Source organism: Podarcis filfolensis (genome assembly GCF_964270895.1).
Source record: "Podarcis filfolensis genome assembly, chromosome: 8".
Lineage (NCBI taxonomy): Eukaryota > Metazoa > Chordata > Lepidosauria > Squamata > Lacertidae > Podarcis > Podarcis filfolensis.
Genome location: NC_139611.1, coordinates 56,945,106 through 56,969,901, shown reverse-complemented (window position 1 = coordinate 56,969,901; position 24,796 = coordinate 56,945,106). Strand labels below are relative to the sequence as shown.

Genomic DNA, 24,796 nt, shown 5'->3' with positions numbered 1-24,796 from the left:
CATTCATGATCATCAGAGGTAGCAGCCACATTTCCTACCTGGCTGGACAGCAATGCCCGATGCAGGGAGATGGTTATGGAGCACCAGGTTCTGTGAATATTCACAGAATATTCTTCAAGAGACAATCTGCTCTGCATCACACGGCTGTTTGGGACTGTAGTACTTAGTCCTGCCAGGGTCTACAGAGCTTGCTTTGACAAATAAGCAACCCAGGGGCAAGTCCTGTGGCTTCAGTGGGTAGGCAACATATTCAACCTCTTTTTTCCCATCTGTAAATTGGAATTAACAATGGACTACCTTGCCGAGTTGTTAGGTAGGCAAGCACAGGAAGGATTGCAAATTCCTTTGCAAAATAAATGTATTGCCTATAGTGTGAAAATATATGTTCCCAAGCTGTGTCCACCAGTGGCATAAGTTCTCAACATAAGTGAGAAGGGCTTGGAAGACTCGTTTATAATCCTAGGTGGGAGGAACTCTGCACAAGCCCATGTTGCGGGCCTGAGAACTGGATAGGTTCTGAAGTCAAAGGAAGGAACCTGGACTGTGAATGTTGTTCAAGGGAGGATCGGTGTCCATGGCAAGCCAAAAGTGACTCACTCTCTTCCTCCCTCCCTCTTGCTCTGGATGTGGCTCAGCTTCCTGGCCTGACAAGGATATTTCCACCTCCCCTGCTGAGCTGGCAGCTATGGAAACAGCAAGCCTTGCTCTCTCAGAACAGACCTTGGCAAAGAGGCCCTGCTCAGACTGGAAGGGTTTGCAGTGGTGGGATCTCCCTAGGATTGCCCCCCGCCCCCATTGCTCTGCTTTCCAACTTTGGCCAAGGGGATTTGCAAGATAAGCAACCTGCTGGTACCTACAGGCCAGAGGGACATGAGCTCAGGGTCAGTGGCAGTGGCCCCTGTGGCCAAGAACGTGATGGTGTATCGCAACGGGGACCCCTTCTTCCACGGCAGGAAGTTCGTGGTGAGCCACCGGCGGTTCCTGACCTTTGAGGCCTTTTTGAACGAGGTGACCAGCACAATCCATGCCCCCATGGCCATCAGAAGCATCTACACCCCCCGGCACGGGCATCGGGTCTCCGATCTGGGCGAGCTGCAGAATGGGTGCCAGTACGTTGCAGGAGGCTTTGAGAGATTCAAGAGACTGGAGTGAGTAGGCACTTGGAGGCTGGCTGTGTTGCCTGCCATACCGATGGCAGCAGAATATCTGCCCCCCTCCCCAACCCCAAATAATCCCAGGCTCTCTGCAGAAAATCAGCTCCACCGACTCTGAATCTGTTAGCTATGTTGACTGGCAGGGAGGGATGAAGTCAGGTATGAGGGCATTGATTTCCTACCAAAAATGAGGGTGTCTTCTCACCTGGGGCACCGCAGGATGCCAGATTTTTATTTCAAAGGAGCTGCCTGCGGGGGTGGGTGGGTGGGACGGCATAGAGGGGAGTTAGGCTTTCAACTGGCACGTGGTATTTTATTTGTTTATTTATTAAATTTCCATGCTGCCCTATACCCGTAGATGTCAGGGCGGTTCACATCGTAAAATTCTCATATAAAACACACACAAAATACATAAGAAGCATAAGAACAAAGACAACCCAATAATCCCCGCTCCCACCACACATTTAAAAGGGCATCAGATGTCATTCCGCCCAAGGCCTGGTTGAAGAGGAACGTTTTCTCCGGGCACTTAAGTGTATAATGAAGGCACCAACTGAACCTCTCTGGGGAGAGCATTCCACAAACAGGGAGCCACTGCAGAAAAGGCCCGTTTTCGTGTTGCCACCCTCCGGCCTCCTTGCGGTAGGATCTCCTACATGAGTCCTGATGGGATGAGTGGAAGTTAAGAGCATAAGCAGAGCCCACCTGCTGGATCAGGCCAGTGGCAATCTAGCCCATCACCCTTTACCCCCCAACATTTCTCTGATGAAAATAGGGACGTCCTATTCAGTAGTAGTAATAGTATTACCTCACCCATCTGATTGGGTTGCCCCAGCCACTCTGGGTGGCTTCCAATGTATATAAAAACCATTAAACATTAAAAAACTTCCCTATTCAGGGGTGCCTTCAGATGTCTTCTAAAGTAGGGCTGCCATATGTCTGGGTTTTCCTGGACACGTCTGGGAATCATTGTCAAAATGTTGTCCGGGCAACTAGGGTGATTTTTAAAATAAAAATGCTTTTAAAAATCCCCCCAAAGGGCCAAAGACTTACTTGTTTTTTGGTCAACAACTTTGTCCAGATTTTCGCTTTTGGGAATATAGCAACCCCATTCTAAAGGTTGTAATTACTTATCTCCTTAGCTCAAGGGTCGCATAACTGCATCCCCTCCCACATTTCTCTGATGAAAAGAGGAAAAGCAGGACATTCTGGGATCAAATCAGAAACTGGAACGGCTTCTGTAAATCCAGGACTGTCCCTGGAAAATAGGGGCACTTGGAGGGTCTCTCATCCTGTTCTTACTCTGGCCCTCTGGGAAACGCACAAGGAGGACCTGAGTGCCACAGCAACACCCTTCCCATTTGGGATTCCCGTACCCATACAGAAGGCCCCACAATAGGTTGTGTGTCCCAGGGAGACTCCCCTCCTGGATTGTGACAGCAGCAAGTCTGTGATGTCAGCCCACAAACATCACAGGCATTATCCCCAGCAAGTATTGTGTATGCGTGGGCTCCTGACTTACAAAGCAGATGTGCAAGGTAACGGAACAGTCTGAATTTCAGCGCCTCTTATCCCACCGTCCTCTGGGAATACAGTCAATCTACTGGCAGGCAACAAAGGCTGCTTTAAGGAGCGGTGTATCTGGTGGTCAATGTTTAGTGCAGCCTTCCTCAACCTGGTGCCCTTCAGATGCTTTGGACTACAGCTCCCATTGGCCCCAGCCAACATGGCCAAAAACGGGGGGGGGGGTATGTGTGTGTGTCCAAAGTCTAGTGGCTTTTGGAGGGTCCCAGAGAGAAGAGGTGACTCAGCCCTTTGCCTGAGACTTGTGGAGAGTGACTGAGGTGAATCATTATGATTATTATTAGGAGAGAACTAGAACCTTTCTGCAAGTGCTTTTGACTTTGGAGATCATGGCTGAGGTTTCGGAGGGACAGGGCACACAAGTATAATGAGGCTTCTATTGAGGGGCTATATTTTGCTAGATATAATGGGGGGCATGTTGGACTTAATAAATATTTCTAGAAGTGTTTCTCATTTTTTTAGAGAAGTGGTTCTTCTTGTCTGTTCAGTCTTCAAGGCACTGTGTGTGGAGGGTTGGTGAAGTCACCTGTAAGTAATCTTGCTTGGGGAGGCTTTTCCTCTTGTGATTTGGCTGCCTTTGCTTGCTGATTTGATGTACATTTATTGTACTCCATGAAATGACACCAGCTTGATCACTGCCATTAACCAGAGGAGGGCATCCCTTGCTTTTGACTTTCAGGTGTCTCTTGAAGATCTTTTCATGTCGACAGGCCTGTTCAGTTGTTTAAATTTTAAAAAAAGACGAGCCAGTCTTTTTTATGATTGTTTTGTACTGTTTTGTGGCACTTTACGGGTGTGTGTGTGTGTGTGTGTGTGTGTGCATTGTTGTACATTGCCTTAATATATTTTATGGGAGTAGGCAGTTTATAAATATTTTAAAGAAATAAATATTTTGTTTTAACATGCCGTTTCCCACTCTGGGGGCCTTTGGGCCAAAAAGTGTATAATTTGTAGAAGTAGTCATAATCCTATATTAGAGACTGGATTACGACCCTAGTCTTTATTTGCTCCTCAAGAGCGTTGGGGGATTTTAATGGTCGCTGACAGTTAGGGATGTTGGCAGAAGAGAAGGGTGGGTGTGAGACAGAGAGGCAGCTGCTTGGCAGTTTGCATTTTGGGGGGCTGTTACAGTACGAAGCTGGGGGTCGTTTCTGGCTTCTGTAAACCATAGTGTCTCTGGCTTTGTCTGGTCGCCTCCAAAGAGTCACTATTTTCTGGGAGACAGGTGGGATTCAAGGGAACACCATAACTTTAGGTTTGTACAACCATTAATGTTGTTCACCACTCCTGTTCAGGCTGCACAGGAAAAAAAATGGTTCTAGAAATTTGTTCCGACTGTGCAGATAAAATATAACAGATAGCATTCTACAGGATGTGATATTAGTGTGTGAAAACAATCAAGATCCAATGATCCCCAAGCATGTACCTCCAGATGATTGAGATGTCAGGCGCCATCCTGGCTCCCTGGCATCTTCATTTGTTCGCAAGTGGCCGATAGTCAGGTTCAAAATGCGCCTGGCTCCTGGCTAATTTCGAACACTGGCAATAAAGCAGCAGCAATGGCCATGGTGCTGCTGGTGCCTGCTTACTTGCTCACCCCTGCAAGTCCTGGAGGGCACCCCTGCTATACCCGCAGCACTTTGTTGCAGATCCAACTAGTTTTTTTCATTAATCACCCAAATGTTGCTGTTTATAAAGATCACATTGGTTTTGTCAGGGGACATTAATTCCACCAAACAAGAAGCTGTAAAGCTAAATTACATGTCCAATCCATAACTGGGGGGAGTGAGACTTCACAACAGTAGACTTAACCAGACCCAATCAGTGAGTCAGACTTGAGTTGGGATTTGACCTCTGCTTGCTCACCCTGTTCATTTCCTTCCCTCACTGCTTTGACAGCTATCTAAACCCTGGAATGAAGCAGCTCAATGGGAACCAGAAGAAAGACAGAGTGCAGGTGAGTTCCAGAGTGGGGCAGGGAAAGGCCTTGGCTGTTTGTAAGCAGCTGATGCTGCTTTAAAGGATGAGCAGTTTAAAGCGGTTTTCACACACACACAAAAACTTCAAAAAATATTTATTGGCACATTAGGAAGCGAAAGAATAAGCTTTGCCTTCAGGCTTACAGTCTGGAAAAGTTAGTCTCTCTGCTTGGCCCACCCACTCCAATATAGTCCAGTCTCTGAGAAGCCAATGCAGTGAAGCAAACCTGCAAGAGGGCTCTGAACTGCTCTGTTTCTGCGTTTTTAGGCTCAGTAGAAAGCAGCTTTAAGTAATTTTAAATGTTTGGTGTTTTATTATGCTTTTACAGTGGTACCTCGGGTTAAGAACTTAATTTGTTCTGGAGGTCTGTTCTTAACCTGAAGCACCACTTTAGCTAATGGGGCCTCCTGCTGCCGCTGCACGATTTCTGTTCTCATCCTGAAGTAAAGTTCTTAACCCCAGGTAATATTTCTGGGTTAGCAGAGTGTGTAACCTAAAGCGTATGTAACCTGAAGCATATGTAACCCGAGGTACCACTGTATATTTGTTGGAAGCCACCCAGAATGGCTGGGGCAACCAGTCAGATGGGTGAGGGTATAATAACAGTAACAGCAACAACAACAACAACGACAATAATAATAATAATGTGTGTGTTTGTACACAAATTGCAATGCCTGGTGGCTGATGCAAGTAAGTTATCCACCCACCCACTGATTTTTCTCTTAAATATAGCAACAAGACCTTGAACTATCTATCACTGTTGTGATTCTACTTAGGTCGAAAGGCAAGCAGTGGAGGGGTACAGAATGGTCCACTCATTGAAGATGGTGATATGAATTATATAGGTTAACCTCTGAAGAGTAAATCTGTGGAGGAAGGTCTGAATCTTCCTCAGGCTGAGTGGAACCCCTTGAGTTAGTCCCATCCACCTTACAAGACTAAAAATCATACAATTGTAAGAGGTGGAAGGGAACCACGTGGGTCATCTAGTCCAGCCCCCTTTAATGCAGGAATCTTTGGTCCAACTTGGGGCTCAAACCCATGGCCCTGAGATCAAGAGTTTCATGCTCTACCAAGTGAGCTGTGTAAAGCTTTAGTCACTATAGCAGCAGGATGTGCACTCAGCAAGCCATTGTGAAGGAGGCTTCTTTCTGTGTTGGTGACAACAGAAAGACCTTGTCTTAGCAGTGCCTCTTAGGAACAGGCCTGCCAAGGCCACAATGATTCACTGCTGTGTGCCATAGTTCTGGGCTTAGCGGGGAGGGCAGCAGCCCATTTAACCTGTTGTTGGCTGTCTGGTTTCAAATTCTGAGTTTGAACTTTAGAATGCATAAACCGGTCAGGCTTTCCTGGGCTGCTTCTGTCTTCTGAGTCACCCCATGTCCGTCGCTTGTCAGACTTGGTCCTCCCTCCCCTCTTCTGGTCTTCCAAAAATCAGATTGTAAGGTTGCTGGGGTAGAGACCCCTGTTGGTCTCTCTTTTCTGTTTATGCTTATCTGCAGAGCACCAAGAGCATGGCTGGAGATCTCTTGTTGTCAATAACAATTTTGGTGTTTCTGGTCTTCAGAGCTACCCAGTTATTCCCCAGAAGATGCCTGTTTCGACACAGTGGAGGAAGCAGGCGAACTTGCCCTGCATTATACAGTGAGTGACTCCCTGTTTTTTTCTGACAATTTCCCCTTTGGAGCAGCAGAGAAATAAAACGAATTTCCTTTGGACAGTGGTGGTGGGGGGAGTGCAGGGATTATTCGGAAAGGGTGCTGAAGGCAGAACATGCCCCATCCCTCACTCCAGGCCTGGTTCAAGCCATGTTTCTTGACTGTCATAGGGGTAAACTTCTTGGCACAAGGGCTTCGTGCTGCTTTTAGCTGGTGTGTGGTTAGCAAAAATGTATAAATCTGAATTGAGTACCTGTTGGATGCAAGGCAGCTTGGAGGTTCCTGAAGCAACAGTGGCATTAAGTGTCTTGTTGTATGTAGTTGGTGGATTTGGTGGTCGTCATTGTATACCATCAGTGTATACCATTCATACACTGGTTCATCTTGGTCAGCATTGTCTACAGTGACTCGCAGTGGTTCTCCAGAGTTTCAGGCCAGGTTCTCTCCCAGCCCTACCAGGAGCCACTGGGGTTTCAACTGGGACCTTCCATATGCAACCCTGCCACAGAGCCACGCCCCTTCCCAAAGGAAGGGAGAGCTTACACATACAGGTGACTATGGAAATCATGCCCCATGCAGCCTGTCCCTTTGCTTCTCTGTTGAAGTGTTTTCCGCAACGGGGACCTGCTAAGCCCCCCCTTCCGCCTGATCCTCAACAAGAGCACCCTGCAGGAGTGGAGTGCCGTCCTGTCCATCTTGTCAATCAAGGCAAACCTGCGGACTGGGGCTGTTAGAAGGTGAGTACTTTGAACAAGCTCCACCCCTTTGCCTGCCTTTCACTTTCCAGCAACGAGATTCTTTGGGAAATGGACCCAAAGGTTTTTGTCTCCTAGGAGGCACCTCTATGTGGGATTTATTGAATTCTGGAACACTGGCTATTTATATGTTGTTTAATGCCAAAACAGACTTTTAAGTAGTTTACAAGTAGAAAAACCAGCTGGGAATGAGATGCTTGCAGTATGGGGCTGCCATTCCAAAGGTGTAGTGGTTAGAGCATTGGATGATGACGTGGGAGACCAAGGTTCAAACCCCTACTCAGTCATGAAGCTCACTGGGTGGGCCTTTGGCCAGTCACTCTCTGCCCAACCCACCTCACAGGGTTGTTATAAGGATAAAATGGGGAAGAATCCCGCCTTGAGCTTGAAGGAGAGGTGGGATATAAATGCCATAAATAAATAAAAGTAATTGGCATTTGCTAGATTCTTCCTCTGAAAGTGCCCATTCCTAGGAATATGTGCAACAAGGTTTGTTGACTAGGGATTACAAGCAACCACGTGGTCTGTAGGAAGAGATCTGCACTCTGTTTTATATAGGCATCACTGTCATGGTTTCCCTCCCAAGGAATTCAGGGAACTGTAATTTGGCAATTCTGCTCAAAGTCCCAGGCTGTCAACACAGTTCCCAAGGGAAGACAGTGACATTTAAACCCACATTGTTTTGTGCTGTAGGTTTAATGTTTGAATAGAATACTAATTCATTATTATTATTATTATTTATTTATTTATTTATTTATTTATTTATTTATTTTATAGAAATGCAGAAAGGTGCAAAGTCTGTTCTCAAGGCTTTATAAGCATTTTGGTTTGCTAGTTTCACTTCAAATTTATAGTGAAGTTTCAGAAACTACTTTATACCGAGGCAGGCCATTAGCCCATCTAGCTCAGTAGTGCCCACACTGACTGGCAGTGGCTTTCTAGGGTTCTCTCCCATGCAAAGGTTGTTTTCTGCATGCGAAGCAGGTGCTACACCACTGAGCTATGGTCCTTCTCCATTCAAATATAGAACTTTCTCTCCATCCTCAATCTCATTCCCAGTTTAGATTTCCCTGCCTGTTAGAGATATTTGCTTTTCTGTCTCTGGCCAGGCTCTGCAAGCTCAATGGCGATGCCGTCTCCACTGGTGAAGATCTGGTGAGCGGCAACTACTACGTGGCGGTGGGCCTGGAGAAGTACAAAGACCTGCCGTACTTCGAATTGCTGGTGCCCCCAAAGATAACACACCAGCCAATTCGGTAGGTGGCTGAAGTCACTGGGGGCCAGTTCAAGTGCCACTCCTTAGATGGCTACAAGTCTGTAAACACCAGCCCCTCCCCATTCCTTCATGGTTGTGTTCATGCTGCTAAAACTTGTTCAGTACCTCTTGTTCAAAATAAAAATCATTCATAATTGTATTTGTAGGCCACTTTTCTACAAAACAAATAATGCTCTTACAACCAAGGAAACAGGAATGCATTTCAAAATCAAACAGTGCAAAAACAATGTCCTAATTACATAGTAAAACAACGCAATAGCAGATATAACAACGTACCAAAGGCAACTTTTTAGCACTATAAGAATTATTATTTTAAAATAAATCTGACCTATCCAGACCCTCTTTCCCTAACTAAACTTATCCGGGTGTGGGCCGCAGTGAATTTCCTGCTTCTATGATTACAGGGACCACTCAAATAGCAGAAGAATGAGCCACAATCGAAGGGTAAGTTTTGCTGACTTCCCCTGGGGTGGTGCTGGCCAGGGATTCTGCTGGTTGAAGGGGGAAGGGCGGGGAAAAGACTTCCAGATGGGTCGGTGTGTCATATGGTGGGTTTGGTTGTGCTCATGCAGAATGGGCAGCCCATGTTTTTTCTCAGATATTTTATGAGAAAAATATTTTATTCTAGATTTTCCCTTTCTGGGAAAAATCCATTTTTTAAAAAAGGGTTTCCAGTGATCATCAGGTAGTACCCAAGGAGATGTTAGATTCTTCAAAAATAGTGTGATTTCTGCAAAACGCTTGCTTCCCTGTGTGATGTATTGGGCTGGTCCACCCCCATTTCATCAAGTAAAAGAGATCCCAGGGAAGCCGAAATCTCACATTGCTAAATATCAGTGCATAGGATTTCCTGATGTTGTGCCACAAAAGTCTGCCCTTTCCATTGCCACGGCTCAAAACCCAATTGAAATGTAGAGATAGGTTTTGCTTCCTCTACTCGGAATTCCAGCCCTCTGGGTCTGCCTGTCTTTTGAAAATGAAGCAGCCTTGGGTTAAGTTAACAATTAATTTGATTTATTCACAATTACCCTGGTGGGAATTTTATATCTTCTTTTTTTCCAGTTAGCTAAGCTCCACCTGGCTCCGCTAGAGGGGTCCAGTGACTCAGCACTCCTTGAACCGCCACAACAGGTAGAGAAACACAAACAGCAGCTCTGGGGAAATGGGGGCTTCTCCTCACGCTTCTCTTTCGTGTTGACTGAAAAAGGGAGCTTGTGATTACATGGTCATCAGTAAAAGTGCACAAATAATATTACTGCAAAGAACTTAACAAAGACCCCCTAAGGTTTGTGCAGCCTTAAAAATTCATTGATGTCATATTTTTAAAAACATGTTTTTATTGTATGTATCTCTCCCTTCCATCATTAAATACTTCTATCTGCCCCCCCCCCCCCCGAAAAGCAAATGGTGGCTCTTAATATGCCATTTGGGACAAATGTTTGAACCATTTAAGACAGGGGTGAGCAATCTCCAGACTTCAGGCCAGATTTGGCCCTGTGTGGGTTCCAGTTTGGCCTGTGAGACTGTTTTCCCCAAACTACACCCATCTTCCCCATACCTGATGTCATATAGAATAATAGATTCACAGAACTGCAGAGTTGGAAGGTAACCCAAAGGTGTTATAGTCCAGTCCCCTGCAATGCAGGAATCTCAACACATGGTCTTTCATCCAGTTTTAAACCATACTGGATCCTGCTTAGTTCTGCAAATGTAACATCAGGTATAGACGTAGGTAGATCATCTGCATAACCAAATTCCCTGTGGGGCACTTGATCATGGTTCATTGCCCATCAGCAGGTGAACTCAACCCATGGTTGCACAGCCAATCCCTCCAGAATGCAGCTTTGCCAAGCATCGGCCTGCCCAAGCTCCTCTTGCTGCAGCCCCCAAGCAGCTAGCATCGTAATGACCCTGTGAGGGTGGGAACAGAAGGTCATCAGGCCCACTGGGCCAGGAAGACTCCACACCCCGATTTGAGATGGTGCATTTTCAAAGTGGATGAATCTCCATGAGGTTGCCATTGAGTCCACCCTCTAGAATCAGAGAGTGATGACAAATGATGGATGTGCTGAAAGCACTTGTTCTCTGGCTACCCAAGTCTGCCATTTTATTTTGTGAGGACCCTTTCCCCAAGTTTGCTTCAGCATGAGAATATGGAGTGGGAAAAGTCATCCTGTGGTGTGTCTTCCACCTTAGCAATCATTGTGTGGAAACAGCCCTGCTTCTCCCTCAAACCCGATGGCCAGCTCAAAAGTGACAAGGTAGCACACATGGTTCTCTTCCCCATTGTTATCCTCACAACTCTGGGAGGTAGGTTAGGCTGGAAAGCTGTGACTGGCTCAAGGTCACCCAGTGGCCGAGTGGGAATTTGAGCCCTAGTCTCTTGGGTACTAGTCCCACGCTCTAACAACTACACCACACTAGCTTTCTTTTTTTGGTGGAAAGAGCCTAGTTGTGTCAGCAGTGAAATGTGAGTGTAGGAGCTCACAAGTGACAGCCATGGCAACTTGTGCGATTGTGAAGAAACACCTGACCTGAGCATCAGCACTCATAAATGTGGAGATGGTGGGGCTCCCAGCTCAAATAAGGCACCACTCCTAGAAATAAATTTCTCCTGAGAATGATAAAATTGTCTCACACTTGCAGCTGAACCTTCGGAGAGTGCAGTCCACAGGGATTGTGCAGAAGGAGAGCAGCCAGAATCTTTCCGCGGTGACGCGGAAAGGCAGGAAGCACCTGCGCAAGGAGGCAGACTCCATCTTCCACGCCAAGCCAGGCCAGGTCGGGCGTATCAGGAGGAACTCAAACCAGAATTCTGACCAAGGTAAAAAGGAAAAGGAGGTTTTCTTGCTTGGAATCTCTGTCAGCTAAGCCAGCCCCACCAGACCTCCTCCTCTTCCTCCCCTCAACTGTCATCCTGGGGGCAGCCATTCTCTCAGGCTGCCTCAGGGGGAGAGATGAGAAGCAACAGGGCTAATGTAAGCAGCTTTGCTGGAGGATCATTTCCATCAGGCCCCACCTGCCCCTGAACTGTGCCAGCTGGTCAATATAGGAACAGCTGTGTAGTGCCTGAGTTTTTGATTTTCCTCTCCCCTCCCTGTTCTTTTTCCCTTGCATGTTGTGTGAATTTTTGATGATAAGCCTGTCTTGTTTTGATTGCATGTAAGCCACTCTGGGAGCCTTTTGGGCTGAAGAGCAGAGTACAAATGTTATAAATGAATGAATGTTGCACATAACACAAAGATAGCCTCATTGGTCATTAAAAAACAAAACTCAAATCCCTATGAGGGGCAGTGTATTCATTCAGGCCAACCAAATGTCTTTATTGGTTGGTTTAATATGGATTGTAGTATCCTTAATACAGTAGTAATAAAGATGGTAGAATTCACATAAAGCCCAACCGCATGTAGTATGACCGGTGTGTGTGCTGTGAAGGTTGTGGAAGGTCTCGGGTTGAGCCAGCTTGATTTAAATTTAGGCTGTGCCCCCTGAAGGTGCTGTCTTCCTGTCTTCCATGAATTTGTCCTTAGCTGGTGGCAAGAACTGTGTTTTGGCGAAGTGAATCCCATCCATCATGTGTGAGAGATGTTGAAAACTTCTCTGGAATATGATGTAGCTGTGTTATTCAGAAGTACCTCTTGGGTGAAATGAAAGGGTGCTCCTAATTTTAAGGGGAAAGGTCATAGGATTCCCCCAAAGTGAAGAAGACTTCAGACCTGCAGGCCATTGGGGTAGGCTGCCTTCGCAATCCCATTTCCTCTGGTAAGGATGCCCCAGGATACGAAAGAATGTTTTCTCAAAATGTTTTATTTTCCTTCAGATGAAGGAAGTGTTTACAAAATAAAAGGTGTAAGGGAAGAGATACAGAATGCCCAGGAAATCAGAGATGATGAAAACACGCAGGTGGAATTGCCTCTTGACCAGGTATGAGGGGGTTATGTGGGCCTCTCTTTAGGTCAACATCTTCTGGATTGATTTTATGAATGGAAACTGTCACCACCACAAAGAATCCCAGTGGGTGTCGAAACGTCAGCAGGAAGAATTCACTCTCAAAATGTGTCTGGGGGAGGAGTTATGGAGAACTCTGAATATTGGGTTGGAGTCTCTTTGCCTTTACATTGACTTGAAAGCTGCAAGCTTTTTTAGATCTCCATCCTCACACAAGGTGCCTGTTGTTAAATTTTACATTCCAATTGTGGCCACGATTCTAAAAAGCAGCTGGCTTTGTGGCTGTGGCCAACTTACTGTACAGCCCTCTACACAGAAGCAAGTCCCATTTTCTTCACTGGGACTTACTGCTGTATGGAGCAACAAAGCACTTCTCCAGCTGTGTGTGTTGTGAATCCTCCTGGGCCTCTTCAATTCCATCTCCTCTTTTTTCCAGAAAGCTGCAGAGACTGTAGAAGAGGAAGTTGTGCCCAAAAGTGAAGCTTTGCAACGCAGGAAGGTAAAGTAGCCGGAAGGTAAAGTAGCCGTCTCAGAGAAATGTGCATATTGTCTGCAGCACCTTTCACAGAAAAAAATGTATCCATAGTTTAACCCCGTCACCTTAGAAAAGGTGGTTAATCACTTGAGCACAAAATACCATTTATTCTTGCACGTGTTACCTTTTTCTAAGACAGGGATGGGGTACATCTTGCAGGACTCCCAAGTCTCATTGTCCCCTGCAGGCAGCATGGCCCAATGGTCAGGGATGATGGGAGTTGTAGTCCAGCAACACCTGGGACACCACAAGTCCCCCACCCGTTATCTTCCTTCAGCCCTCCTACTCCAGCAGTTGCACCCCAGTTCAACCTTCCTTCCAAAGCCCTCTAGATGCTTATTTCAATATTTTTTGGAGACAGAACTAGCCTTGTTCTTTAATTTCTAATTCTTTATGCATCAAGTAGGTTGAGAATTCTGACAAACTACAGAAGGCCCACACAATTCAGTGTTCTGCTGGTGACTCACAGGAAGAAGTGACAAGAAAGCCTCCTTTCCATCCGGCTTGAAGAAACTTTGTTTCACCTGAGAAAAGACTGTGGTAACACAAAGACCCGGCAAGGCTTTTCCTAGATATGCGTGTGTGTGAGATTCTTAAACAACCACATGCTGGTTTTGTGCAATCTTCGTCTCAAATGCTTATCTTATGGATGTTCTTACAATAAAGATGTAGCATTGGAATGCTCTCTACTTTGGAATGTACACCTGAGGATCACATCACAGAGGTGGGCTGTGGTGGTGGTGGGATCCAGGAGGTGGAAAGGGGCGCAGACCTCAATGGGACTGTGTATGTGAGACAACTGATACTTGCTAGTTTAATACAGTGACACACACACAAATATGGGAATGGGTAAACAGGTCGGTTAACAAAATAAAAAAATTCCTTCCAGTAGAGACCAACTAAGTTTGTTATTGGTATGAGCTTTCGTGTGCATGCACACTTCTTGTTACACTGAAACAGAAGTCACCAGACCCTTATATATAGTGAGAGGGGTATTACTCAGAAGGGTGGTGGGAATGGGTGATTAGCTGATAGGTGTGGTAAACCTGTTGACAACTGTTAACAACTGCAATTCCCACCACCCTTCTGAGTAATACCCCTCTCCACCCTCTCACTATATATAAGGGTCTGGTGACTTCTGTTTCAGTGTATCTCAAGAAGTGTGCATGCACACGAAAGCTCATACCAATAACTTAGTTGGTCTCTAAGGTGCTACTGGAAGGAATTTTGTTTTGTTTTGTTTCGACTACGGCAGACCAACATGGCTACCTACCTGTAACTACGACAGTTAACATCATAGATACCAGGGGTGTGCAAGAGAAAGTGTGCATGCACTCACTTCACTTTTCCAAGGGATTTGTGCAAAAGTTGGGTCCAGTAGAATTAATCTGAGCCTTGAGAGCACATCGTGAGGAAAACGAGTGTCCAACTGCCTCCTTCCGTTTTAAGTACTTTTTCAAGGGAGAAGGTGGTAAGGAACCTCATCATCTCATGATCAAGGGGGCAGTGAGCCAGGAGTTCAGGGGCTTTATGTGGGCTGGGAGACATCATTGTGGCAGTGTAAGTCAGATTGGCAAACTGTCTTAAAATACTTTTTTCTCAATTCTTGTTCATACTATAACCACATTTGCTATAAAATTGATTCTGACCCAGATTTGGTATTGAAAATGTCTTGATGGTCCTGCTAGATGGTCTACACCAGTGGAGGGTGCGTGCGAGTATACTGGCTCTCCTATAGCTTTTCAGCTTTTAATACTAATATGTTTTGAAGGGAGGGAACTGGCACTACACTTTAGTGACTTATCTGGCTGATAGCAATCCTAGGGGACTGCTGCTCTGCCCCAAGGCTCCTCTTGGCTGTGTCACCCTCCTGTGCCCTCCCCCATTCATTTGCTCAGGGGCCCTTTCATTTCTTGGGTGGATTTTTAAATGTCATTGTAAGCTGCCTTGGGAACTAAGGCTGAGAGATGGGGCACAAATACATAATTGCAAGGCTTGATTTAAATATGAGGCAGAGTGGGGAGACAGACTGTTTAATAATGCATCTCTGTCTTCAAGCAAACTTATACATTAGCATTCACCATACACTGTCAGTACAAAACATTTAGTGTCAACAGTGCATAACACCCCTCTCAGTTCCAGACTAAGGTTGCCATATTTTGAAGAACAAAAAAGAGGACACATTTGCTAACTTCTACTTTTAATTACCTCATGGAACGTCACTTTCAAATGCACTTTGTTCTTCTTTCTGATGTTGTCTGGCCCAAGCATATTTCTCTGTAGATCTTATCTTATTCAACAACTGCTTATTGCTTAAGAGATAAGCATGAAATTCCTTGCAAGTAAAGTGCTTATAATTATATTGTACTAGCAGTATACTCCGCAGCGATTCCAAGGATAAGTGGCCTCTTTCTTTGCTCCACCAACTCTGCATCAAAGAGAAAATGTGTTCCATATTTGCATTATCATGTGATGCAACAGCAAAAAAAAACTGTGCAATCTTCAAAAGTTCTGAGTGGCACATGTTTTGGGAAGTCTCAAAGTACTTGGTCCACTTCTGATGTGCCTGAAGATTAATGAACCCATCATCACCTTTGTATTGATCCACAAACTTCTTGAGGTTGCAGAATTGATCAAAGCACTTCACATCATCTATGGACACATCCCTGTCCAGGAGAAATTTTATGGAAAGTTCTACCTTATCCCACTCAAGTGACTCACTAAGAGACATCCACATGAAACATGAAAACTCTTTCATGGACTCCATCCATTTTCCCAGATATTCTATGCAGCTGTCATATAAGCTATTTACTTCTGCATAGAATTTGTTACACTCTGCACCAAGACCCTCCTTACGCTTTTCTTCTAGAAGGCTCTTAACTTTGAGGGACATAAAGTTGTTGCTTTTATGTTCATTGAGCACATTCTGAACACAAAGCAGAACTTTCAGAACCTCTACAACTGAATTATTTTCCCTTTCGAGTTCTAAAATATATGAGTGAAACATACTCATGAGAGACTGCAAGTGCAATAAATAAACCTCACTAAACTCGTGCTCAAAAAACCTTTTTAACACTGTTGGTGGATTATTCTGCGAGAGAAAAAATGCCTTGACAGCTGGAAACACGCGAATGAGTCTATTGACGCCTGGAAATAATGACAACCACCTTGTCTTACTATGAGATAGCAGCTTTTTGTATTCAGTATCTACAAATTCACAGTACTCCTTTAACTGCTCCGTTTGGACTGTATAGATGTGAAAGTACTGGTATATCTTGAAAATGATGCTCTCAACATCAATGTCCAAAGTTTCTGCTGCCTGATGAACACAATTATTCAAAATGTGTCCTGGACATCCCACACCAATTAAAGTTTTGTTATCTAGCTCATTGTTCAACTTTGCGAACACATTTCTTCCTTCTGAATCCCATCGTATCCCTCCAAACATTGTGTTGCAGTTGTCACCTATGAATGCTATGCATTTCTTTAGCAGTCCTTTACTTTCAAGAGTTTCCTTCACGTATGACAAGATTGTATCTGCAGTCTCATTGGGTTGGCTTCGCATTTCAATTATTTTGGACTGCAAACCACCACTTTTCCAGTCAAAATACTGAATAACTATTGGAAACACCTTTACTGAACCATGGTTACTCCCATCAGTAGAAACTCCACAATAACATATATCATTTTCTTCAATGCTTTTCAAAACATTTTCCAAACAATCGGGTGCCAAGACAGAATTTACAATTGCTTCTGTCTTGGTTTTTGCACTTGAAAACTTCCTTGCGATATTGGAATCCGGGAATGTTGTCTTCAGTAGGCCTGATGTGCACGCCATCACGTTATAACTGTTGTGGTGCTTAACAGTGTGAAAAGCAAAAGTTCCTTCAGCTGCGGTTACTTCATCTTCCAATTTGCTACATGGTTTTATGAAAAAGTCTGTTAATTGTGCTGAAGAAGCTTCGCCTCGAATTGCTTTTTTGTGTTTTTCGGACTCCACGTGTGATTGCAAGTCACGTCCTCCTTTATTTGCCACAGAGACAAATGTACCCGGTTTACATATCATGCATTCGCCTTCAAAATCATCTCTACCTCTTCTAAAACAGGTATACTTCTTCTGTAGCCCAACAGAAAATTTACATTTTCTTTTCGGCATTTTGTTGCGTAGAAGCACTAAATCTCAGTTTTGCCTGAAATGTTTGAACCAGAAAGCAAAAACAGCTCTTGAAAGTAGTATGCAGAACTTAAGAAGTTTATACAATTATCCATTCCATGTGGGAAAATAGTAGTCCAAGGTGTTATCCTGAATTTAAGGAGAATTTCAAAAGTTCATGAGGTGGGTTCTGCAGACTTCAGAAGTGTTTGAAGTGGAAAAGTGACTGAGCTGGTTTTAATCCCAATTCCCTTTTTAGTCAACGTTTTCCCTTTCAACCGAAGCAGACTCTGCTGGTCAAAATCCAGCTACCTTTTTTGCCCCACAAGCTGAGGCAACAGGTTGCAAAACATCCAGGCCTCATGTTCAGAATCCAGATCACCTAGAAGGCCAGGCTGGGAAGAAGAGACAAGACACATTGCAATCAGTGTTCCTTTCTCCAGACGTGAACACCATGTACTTGTGAACAAGGAAGCCTTAAAATAATAACATGCAACGAAATCCACGCCGATTGCGCTGGAAGCATACGCTAAAATCGGCAGCAAAAAGGGGAGGTGAGAATGCCTTACTGCAGGGTGAAACGGCGATACTATCATGGGAGGCAGGCGCGAAGGAAACTAGAGGAATTAAAACTCAACAACCACGCTCCTTGGCCCAACTAGCCAAAGAGAAGGCAGTCCTCGGTGAAAGGAGGAGTTGCAGTTGCAACCCCAAGGCATAAGAGTTACTTGGGAAAAGTCCCCGTTACGCACCGTGTGGCTTACTTCCGAGTAAACACGCAACAGGACGGCGCTGCAAACCACCAGAGGATCCGGGACCCGAGGAAAGAAAGTGGGGGCGGAGGAGGAAAAGCGCCCGTGGATCTCAGCGCCTAACCTGCGGGAGTGCGCGCGCGTTTCCTGCCCTCCATAGCTGTCAACCTTCCCTTTTTTGCGGGAATTTCCCTTATTCCAGCGCCGTTTCCCGCTGCTATCCCGGATTGTTAGATATCCCGTAGACTGTCCCCGGGACAGGTGAGGCTGCTGATCCCTTATTTTCGAATCTGAAAGTTGACAGCTATGCTCCCCTCCCATTTCATAGCCAGGTAAAGTCGGGTACGACTCCCGCCCCCCGTCCCAGGTTGCCCTATCTACACTCTCCCTCCCTCCCTCGCAATCCGCCTCCAACTGCCGCCCCTCGACCAAGCTGGACCCCAACGGAACTTCAGTCCCATTATTTTTTCCCCTTGGAAGAAGAAAGGAGACGGGGGAAGGACGGAGAGGCCACATGCTCGAGGCAGGGGGCGAAAGACCGAACTATGGGAGCCTCAGAGCCCGGCTTCTCCTCCCTCTTCCGCCCCCCCACCACGGACGAGCCCCGCCCCCCACACGCAAACATTGTTTCCTCCGCCTCCTTTTCCCTCAGGCCGGTCGGCGGTGTGGCAGGAGAAGGAGGAAGCGTTGTCGCCGCCGCGACTCTCACCTGCTAGCCCAGTTCCGGCAAAGCACAGCAGCTCCAGTCGGGATCCCGGATTTTGAACGCTCCTCTTTGCCGCCGTTTCTCCCCCGCCGCGCCCACAAGGCCTCGCTCCAGTCTGCCAGCCAGTTCCAAAATGGCGCGGCTCAAAGGCGCATGCGCGATGCCTTGCGAACAAGCCTCGCGAGAGCTCGCCGCCAACAGTTGCCAACAAGACTTGGCTGCGGGCAGTGGGGGGGGGCAGGTGTGTTGGGGGGAGATTATATTACATTAAATATATCATATCACACTGGTATATCAACCTGCATCTTTCCGTTATAAGGGATTAGCGTATAGGATGAGCCCTAAAATAAGGGGCAGTTATTTGGAGAAACAAGAGACTAAAAATGCAGTGGACGATATTATAGGCGCCTGCTGAGAAACCCTCGACCGATGGTGCTTAATGTAATTGTACCAACAATTAATTTGGAAGCAAATGACGGAGGACATTCGCCTCCGTCATCCAGCCCGGAGAACGAAGAGAGCGCCTGGACAGCGCCACTTAGCGGCCGCTCTGAGGAACTTAAGGAAAAAGGAAGAAGAAAAGAGCCCGCGCTTGTCGCGCTTCGCTGACGTCATCGAGAGACGCGGTTGCCAGGGCAGCCAACGCTGAGGAAGATGATGGAGGAGAGCGAGGAAGAGCGGCAACGACAGATGCTGAGGAGGAGAGTGGTGACTCTTCAGGTGCCGGAAGCAGGATAGTGGGTGGCATCGGTTGGCATGGTGGACCTGTCACTCAAGGCAGACCTAGGGGTGCTCGTCCTCATGGTTTGGCTTGCTATTGTGGCCTCATCCCCCTGGGGACCCTGAAAAGGAGCAGCAGCCCTGGGAGGGCGGGAGGCTTGGTGTGGGCGCAAAGCAGACAAGAGGAGCTTCTGCATGCAAAACTGGGAGCTTCTGCACGCAAAGCAGATACTCTCTCTTCCCAACATGGCCTGCTTTGCGTAAATACACATTTCACCCATCCTACCCCTTTCCTCAGTGATTCCCTCGCAGCAAATAAACTGCTCTGCTTAAAGCATTTTGTTCTGCTGCTGCTGTTTTTAAATGGAAATTGTGGCTTCTGTTAAAGAATGCCCATAGGGAAAAGTTCTCAAAGTGGTGGTGGTAGCATGTAATATATAAATACGCACACATACATATGCCTTTAGCTCCTCTTTCTTTCCTTTCCTGCCTCCAGCATCTCCTCTCTTCGGATTGGGGTCAGGAGCGCAGTATACTAGGACTGCCAACTTCCTAACTGGCCTTTCTCCTGCATCTTCTACAGCAGCCTGGCAAAGGTGGAGATAGAAAACCCACACTATATAATTCCTGCTTGTTGGGCTGCTTTTTAAAGCCACAAGACCAGGAAGTGGGGGGACTCCTGGCAACCTTAGAAGGCTGGCCTGTGTGGACTTGTCTTATTAAACCAGGCTTGAGCTAATGGCCTTTAATTCCTTCCTAATTTGTGATTGTTATTTTTTTATGATTCATTTACTTCCTAGGCTCATGTCAGGGGTTACCTGGTCAGGAAGAGATTTCAAAGCTTAAAGGGGGAATATGAGAGCATCGTCAAGGAGATTGAAGGGGATCTGGATTGGCTGAAGTGGGACAGTCATTCCATGCCTGTGCCGGTGTTTCTTCCAAAGGTACGGTTACTGGTTCTTTCTGCTCTTGGTAGAAGCTGGCAGTGCTTATAATTTTGCTGGCTTTTAATTGCACGAGGAGGAAAGAGAAGAGGGAAATGAAAACTGACATCAGTAAAAGTGTTGCAGCCATGCATTGAAAATGGTGCTCTTCTTCCTCTGTCTTAAATATAGTCTGTCCAGAAACCAATAAAAGCCAAGGAATTAAGTGTCCAAGAGCCAGGGGCCAACAAGAACAAGTTGCATGAAAAGGAGGCAGTGCTTTGTCGTCAAGATGAGCTACTCTCCAAAAAAGACCTTGATTGCAAGATGCAATCACCAGCTGAAGTGGTGGCAGAAACTGAGGCTGAGGAGCATCTTGTGGGCAGGCCCCCTGGGAATGCTTGCAGCTTGCCAGGAGAGAGTGAGGAAGGCAAGCACCACAGTAGCATGTCGTCTGAATGGAGCAGCATGATCCTCAACATGGAGTCTCCGAGGGTGAGCCAAGGTAAGGCATGTGGAACAATTTGAGACTCCAAGCTCCCACCCACTGTCTTCCTTTGCTTTGCAGTACAGTTGCTGTTTTTCTTTGTTCTTCAGCATCATGACCCAACATAGTGCTTTTTGCTTATGCTGAAAAGGCAAGTCCCTGCCCCAATAAACTTACCTGGTAGTGGGGGGCAGGGAAGAGGAGCCAACCGGAGGGGAGAGACAAGGGGGGGCAGACTAAGAGTGGTTTCTTGACCTTTTGTGCACCTCTTGTTGTGCAGAGCTTCATTTCCAAAGAGTACCAGAGATGCCCCAAGCTGTGCCTGACCTCCAGTGCTACCGAAAGCACTTGGCCATGGAGCTGCTGTGGCTGCAACAAGCGATTGCCAGCCGTAAGAACGTAAGAGCTGGTCCTCAAGGAGCCATGGGGTGTCTCCTGTGCATGGGGAGCAGATGCTAGGAGAGCCAGTGCTGTGGTGCGGAGCTGTGACTTCTTGTTCACACCTTTGTAAGATGATGCCTACAGCACCCTCCCACCATTGAGAAAAGAGCTGGTGGGTCTGGGATGATTCTTCAGCTTTTGTTTCTTTTAATCTCAGTGGGTGGGTAAAAGGTAAAGGTAAAGGGACCCCTGACAAGTCCAGTCATGAACGACTCTGGGGTTTCGGCACTCATCTCACTTTACAGGCTGAGGGAGCTGGCATTTGTCCGCTTCCGCAGACAGTTCAGCACCAAATAGCTAAAACTGTCAAAGGCACTATCCATTGGAGTCTAATGGGGGTACTGGTGCTTATTACAATTTAATATTCATTTCAGAACCAATGGTGCCCTAGGTGCTGTGCAAAGGACAAGACTTCATCTGCAACTCATTTCCTTATTTCTTCCTTTCCTCTCTCTCTCTTTTTTCCCTCCCTCCCTCTTCATAGTATTTGATCCTGAAACAGAAGTTGGGGAGCCCAGAGTGACTGCCGACTTGGAGGTCTCCAGCCTATGTTCCCAGTCAAACAGAAACAGATGTAACTGCTCTTACCAGCCATCAGGGGGAAGAAAGCATTGGGGGGAGCAGCTCCCACCATGACTGCAGGGAAAAGCTTGTAGTTCCCTGGAGCTGGCTACTCCACATGCCCCCAGCTTTGATGTTTGTGAAAGCAACAGTGAAGACTCTCTTCCGATTTATCTGTTGTGAGTGAGGCTCAGAGCCCATTTCTACAGACTGATAGCTGGTCTACATTGGATGAAATCTGAACTTTACACGAGCTATTAGCACCCTTTATGGTCTCTGTATTGGCTTGTTCTGCAGTCTGTTGGTTGTTGACCTTGGCTGCATGTGGATGATTTAACAGAAGGAGGTAAGTCCCAAATTGGAGGCGGAGCTTTGTGGCTTCGTAGAGTTCAGCTCCCATAACTGTACTCCAGTGCTTACAAATATCACTGTGAAGTGACAGACATGGCTCTTAACCTTTGTGGAATAGGCTGCATTCAAGCCACACAGTGTTTAGATGTGCATCAGCACACCCACAACCACCTCTCCATCCTCCATGGACAATATCTAAAAAGATTTAAATGCACACCTGTGACAGCGGGTGTAGTGCAGAGACTTTTAAGGGAAGATGGATGAAGAAAAAGCCGATACTGTGGAGAACACACAAGAGGATAACAACTGGGTGGCATCATCATGTAGGTGTCCCATAAAAAATGAGGGAACAGTGTGTTAGCTCTCTGCTAAATGTGCAAAACAAGTGCTGTTGGACTCTAGGGGAACTGTAAGTGTCTAGCGTAGACAACTTCTGGATGTCTCTATTCCATTACTTATTTTGTTGTCCTTGTTCTCATGTTGCACTAGGCCAAACCATGGCTTACTGAGACCAAAGAGGAACTCAGGTCCTCCTGCTTTTGATGAGATGCTCTTTAGAAGGTGCCCCATGCAAAAAGGACCTCTCTGCAGCTAGAAACTTGGATTTTCAAAGGGATAAAATGGCTATCAAGAGCACTGGCCAGGCACCCAATATCCTGGTCCCAGGCTTCTTTGGGGAGAGGAGAGATACGGTCGTGACTACTTGAAACTAAACAAGCACATGCACAAGCCTGGCTAAGAACCAGTTTCCCTCAGAACCTCCAGGCTCCCAGTTTGGCAGAGCTCCAGGCAGTCCGTTCTGGCCAGAAAGAAGAGACTCTGCCTGAAGTTTTGGCTTCTTGTTTCCTTCAAGGGGTTGAAGGGAGTTTCCGAACCTGTATTTTTTTTGGCAGTTTGTGTATCATGGTTCCCTCCTAAAGAATAGATGTCGCTTGATAAGTGGTATGTTCTATGGCACGTGCCTTTGTTTGTCCTGCTCGTAACCCTAAAGGGACTCAAGGAGGCAGGTGAGTAGAGAGAGAATGTTTAACACTGTTTGGGGTCTCATCACCCACACTTGTAGGGATCAAGACATTTGCCCCCTTTTAAGGGAACGGGAAGAAATTCACTTAGCCAGGACCTTTCGACTCTTAGCTCTGGCAGAAGCAGAACCTCTTAGACCAGGCTTCCTCAACCTCGGCCCTCCAGATGTTTTTGGCCTACAACTCCCATGATCCCTAGCTAGCCGGACCAGTGGTTAGGGATGATGGGAATTGTAATCTCAAAACATCTGGAGGGCTGAGGTTTAGGAAGCCTATCTTAGACTCTTGCAGACATAAAATTTTTTTGTGGTGCCCTCCTTTCTATTCCACCTAAACTGAATTGGGTAGGTCAGGTTTTAGTTTCAACAGTAATTGCCAGCTAAATGATGTTTGTTTTGGTGGGGTGGTCATAAGCATCACTCATTAACTCCCCCCCTACACCAGATAATATAAGGAAAATGATATTAAGCCTCACTTAAGAAGCTGGCATAATAACCTTCCCATGCACAGACAGAAAGAAGTGGCACACAAGCCTTGAAAAAATGTGGGGCAGGATAGGACCCAGAAGGATTTCAGGGTGACTGGAGACAGTGGCCTTGGAGATGCTGTGTGCATGAAATCCCAACACAGTTGATGATGTGGATACAAAAAACAGATGTCACATTCCTAACTTTCAACAGATGGGAACAGGGAAGACCCTGGGCTGGCACAGGCTCTCTTTGGGGCATCTGGACCCAGAAGCCTTGCCTTCTTTTCCCACTCCCTAGATGCAGGATGGCTTCCTTCCCCCAACACCCTTTCTCATCCCCTCATCCACTGCATTCCAGGCAACTTCCTGCCCAGCCCCCCCCCCCCCCCCGCCTGCAGGAAAACATCTGGCTCCAATTAGAGCAGCAGCAGGAGGAGAGGATGGGCTATTTTTATCAAGCCAAACTAGGGAGGAGTGGGATAAAGAGCAAAAGGAGCAGGGAGGAAGGGGTGTGTGCCTTGAGCCCTTTTTGTCCCAGGACCAATGACCCCAAATGTCCTACCAGCGGCCAGATGCTGTCAGGGGTGGGGTTTGTTTTCTTGGATGGAATAATTGGTTGCTTTCCCTAATTGCAAAATAAACTCTTTAAGCATCTGATTTTCAGCTGTGCTTGTCCCTGCTCCGCACTGACCATTCCCAGCCCAGACACATTTACTCTGCTCTCACTCTCCACCCCTCCCACATCACCAGTGCTGTGTCTCTGGGGGAAAGCATGCGGCTACTGGACAGAGGCTGTGACCCTGGGAAGCCAACCCCAACCTGACCCCCCCCCGCCCGTCCCACCAGCCTGTTACTGTTTTCCAAGATTGAGTCAAGGTGGGGGGTGGGGAGGAGGTTTGTGGGAACCAAGCAGAGGGCTCCCAAACAAGGAAGGTCAGTAAGAGCCTTCAAGTAGCATGGGCACAAAAAGCTCTTCTTCCAACACAGGGAAGGTCTGGTGCAGAGGAGAACCAGCCTTTTTCAGGAAAAGACTAGACATCCTTCATGTTGGCTGGTCTGTGTGTGTGTGGATGGGGACAGAGAAAAAGTTAAAGGAATTTATACTACCAAAATATGCTTGGAACATGGCCAAGAGTCTCTCAGACTCCCCCGCCCTCTCAAACCTCCCATCTGGCTCCTTCCTGTGCATTAGGGGGCTTAGAGAGAGAGGCATTGGCAAAGCATCTCAACCAAAGGAGGTTCCACCAGGGGCAGGGGAACGCTAGCCTTCCCGCCTGCTTCCCCCATTTTCCTTGTTACCCAGGTAAAATTAGGCAGAGGA

At 46.5% G+C, this 24,796-nt stretch overlaps 2 protein-coding genes and 2 long non-coding RNA genes across 10 annotated transcripts in view; 3 read left to right on the top strand and 1 right to left on the bottom strand.

The window, feature by feature from the left end:
- LOC310767883 overlaps positions 1–24,796 on the top strand; it is a 936,392-nt gene that overhangs the window by 486,047 nt on the left and 425,549 nt on the right. The window lies entirely within an intron of this gene.
- Positions 696–13,570, top strand: DCDC2B (doublecortin domain containing 2B). Of its 6 annotated transcripts, none has more exons than XM_083625304.1 (11): positions 696–1,148; positions 4,638–4,695; positions 6,286–6,362; positions 6,982–7,113; positions 8,241–8,387; positions 8,812–8,851; positions 9,470–9,538; positions 11,054–11,231; positions 12,228–12,331; positions 12,792–12,870; positions 13,294–13,570. In XM_083625304.1, the coding sequence occupies exons 1-10, from the start codon at positions 871–873 to the stop codon at positions 12,861–12,863; spliced, it is 1,155 nt and encodes a 384-aa protein (XP_083481430.1). In that variant the 5' UTR covers positions 696–870; the 3' UTR covers positions 12,864–12,870; positions 13,294–13,570. The 6 variants fall into 6 exon arrangements, with proteins under 6 accessions (XP_083481430.1, XP_083481431.1, XP_083481429.1 ...); XM_083625305.1 differs by having other exon boundaries at positions 697–1,148; positions 12,792–12,854; XM_083625303.1 differs by having other exon boundaries at positions 697–1,148; positions 13,297–13,570.
- On the bottom strand, positions 14,872–18,705 carry LOC310767875. The gene is made up of 2 exons (XR_014551077.1): positions 18,505–18,705; positions 14,872–17,438 (listed from the first exon to the last, which is right to left on the bottom strand). It is a non-coding gene; the product is annotated as an uncharacterized lncRNA (long non-coding RNA).
- LOC310768016 (IQ domain-containing protein C-like) lies at positions 18,955–24,132 on the top strand. 2 transcript variants are annotated; one of them, XM_083625704.1, is made up of 5 exons: positions 18,955–19,221; positions 20,022–20,165; positions 20,337–20,649; positions 20,912–21,030; positions 21,557–24,132. In XM_083625704.1, the coding sequence occupies exons 1-5, from the start codon at positions 19,156–19,158 to the stop codon at positions 21,593–21,595; spliced, it is 681 nt and encodes a 226-aa protein (XP_083481830.1). In that variant the 5' UTR covers positions 18,955–19,155; the 3' UTR covers positions 21,596–24,132. The 2 variants fall into 2 exon arrangements, with proteins under 2 accessions (XP_083481830.1, XP_083481831.1); XM_083625705.1 differs by lacking the exon at positions 18,955–19,221 and adding an exon at positions 19,243–19,290.

Coding starts and splice junctions, on each gene's coding strand:
- DCDC2B (XM_083625302.1), top strand. CDS start 871: ATGAGCTCAGGGTCAGTGGCAGTGGCCCCTGTGGCCAAGAACGTGATG. Junction 7,114..8,240: donor CGGACTGGGGCTGTTAGAAG/GTGAGTACTTTG, acceptor GTCTCTGGCCAG/GCTCTGCAAGCTCAATGGCG. Junction 12,855..13,296: donor AAGCTTTGCAACGCAGGAAG/GTAAAGTAGCCG, acceptor TGCATCAAGTAG/GTTGAGAATTCTGACAAACT.
- LOC310768016 (XM_083625704.1), top strand. CDS start 19,156: ATGATGGAGGAGAGCGAGGAAGAGCGGCAACGACAGATGCTGAGGAGG. Junction 19,222..20,021: donor GGAGAGTGGTGACTCTTCAG/GTGCCGGAAGCA, acceptor TTTACTTCCTAG/GCTCATGTCAGGGGTTACCT. Junction 20,650..20,911: donor GTCTCCGAGGGTGAGCCAAG/GTAAGGCATGTG, acceptor CTTGTTGTGCAG/AGCTTCATTTCCAAAGAGTA.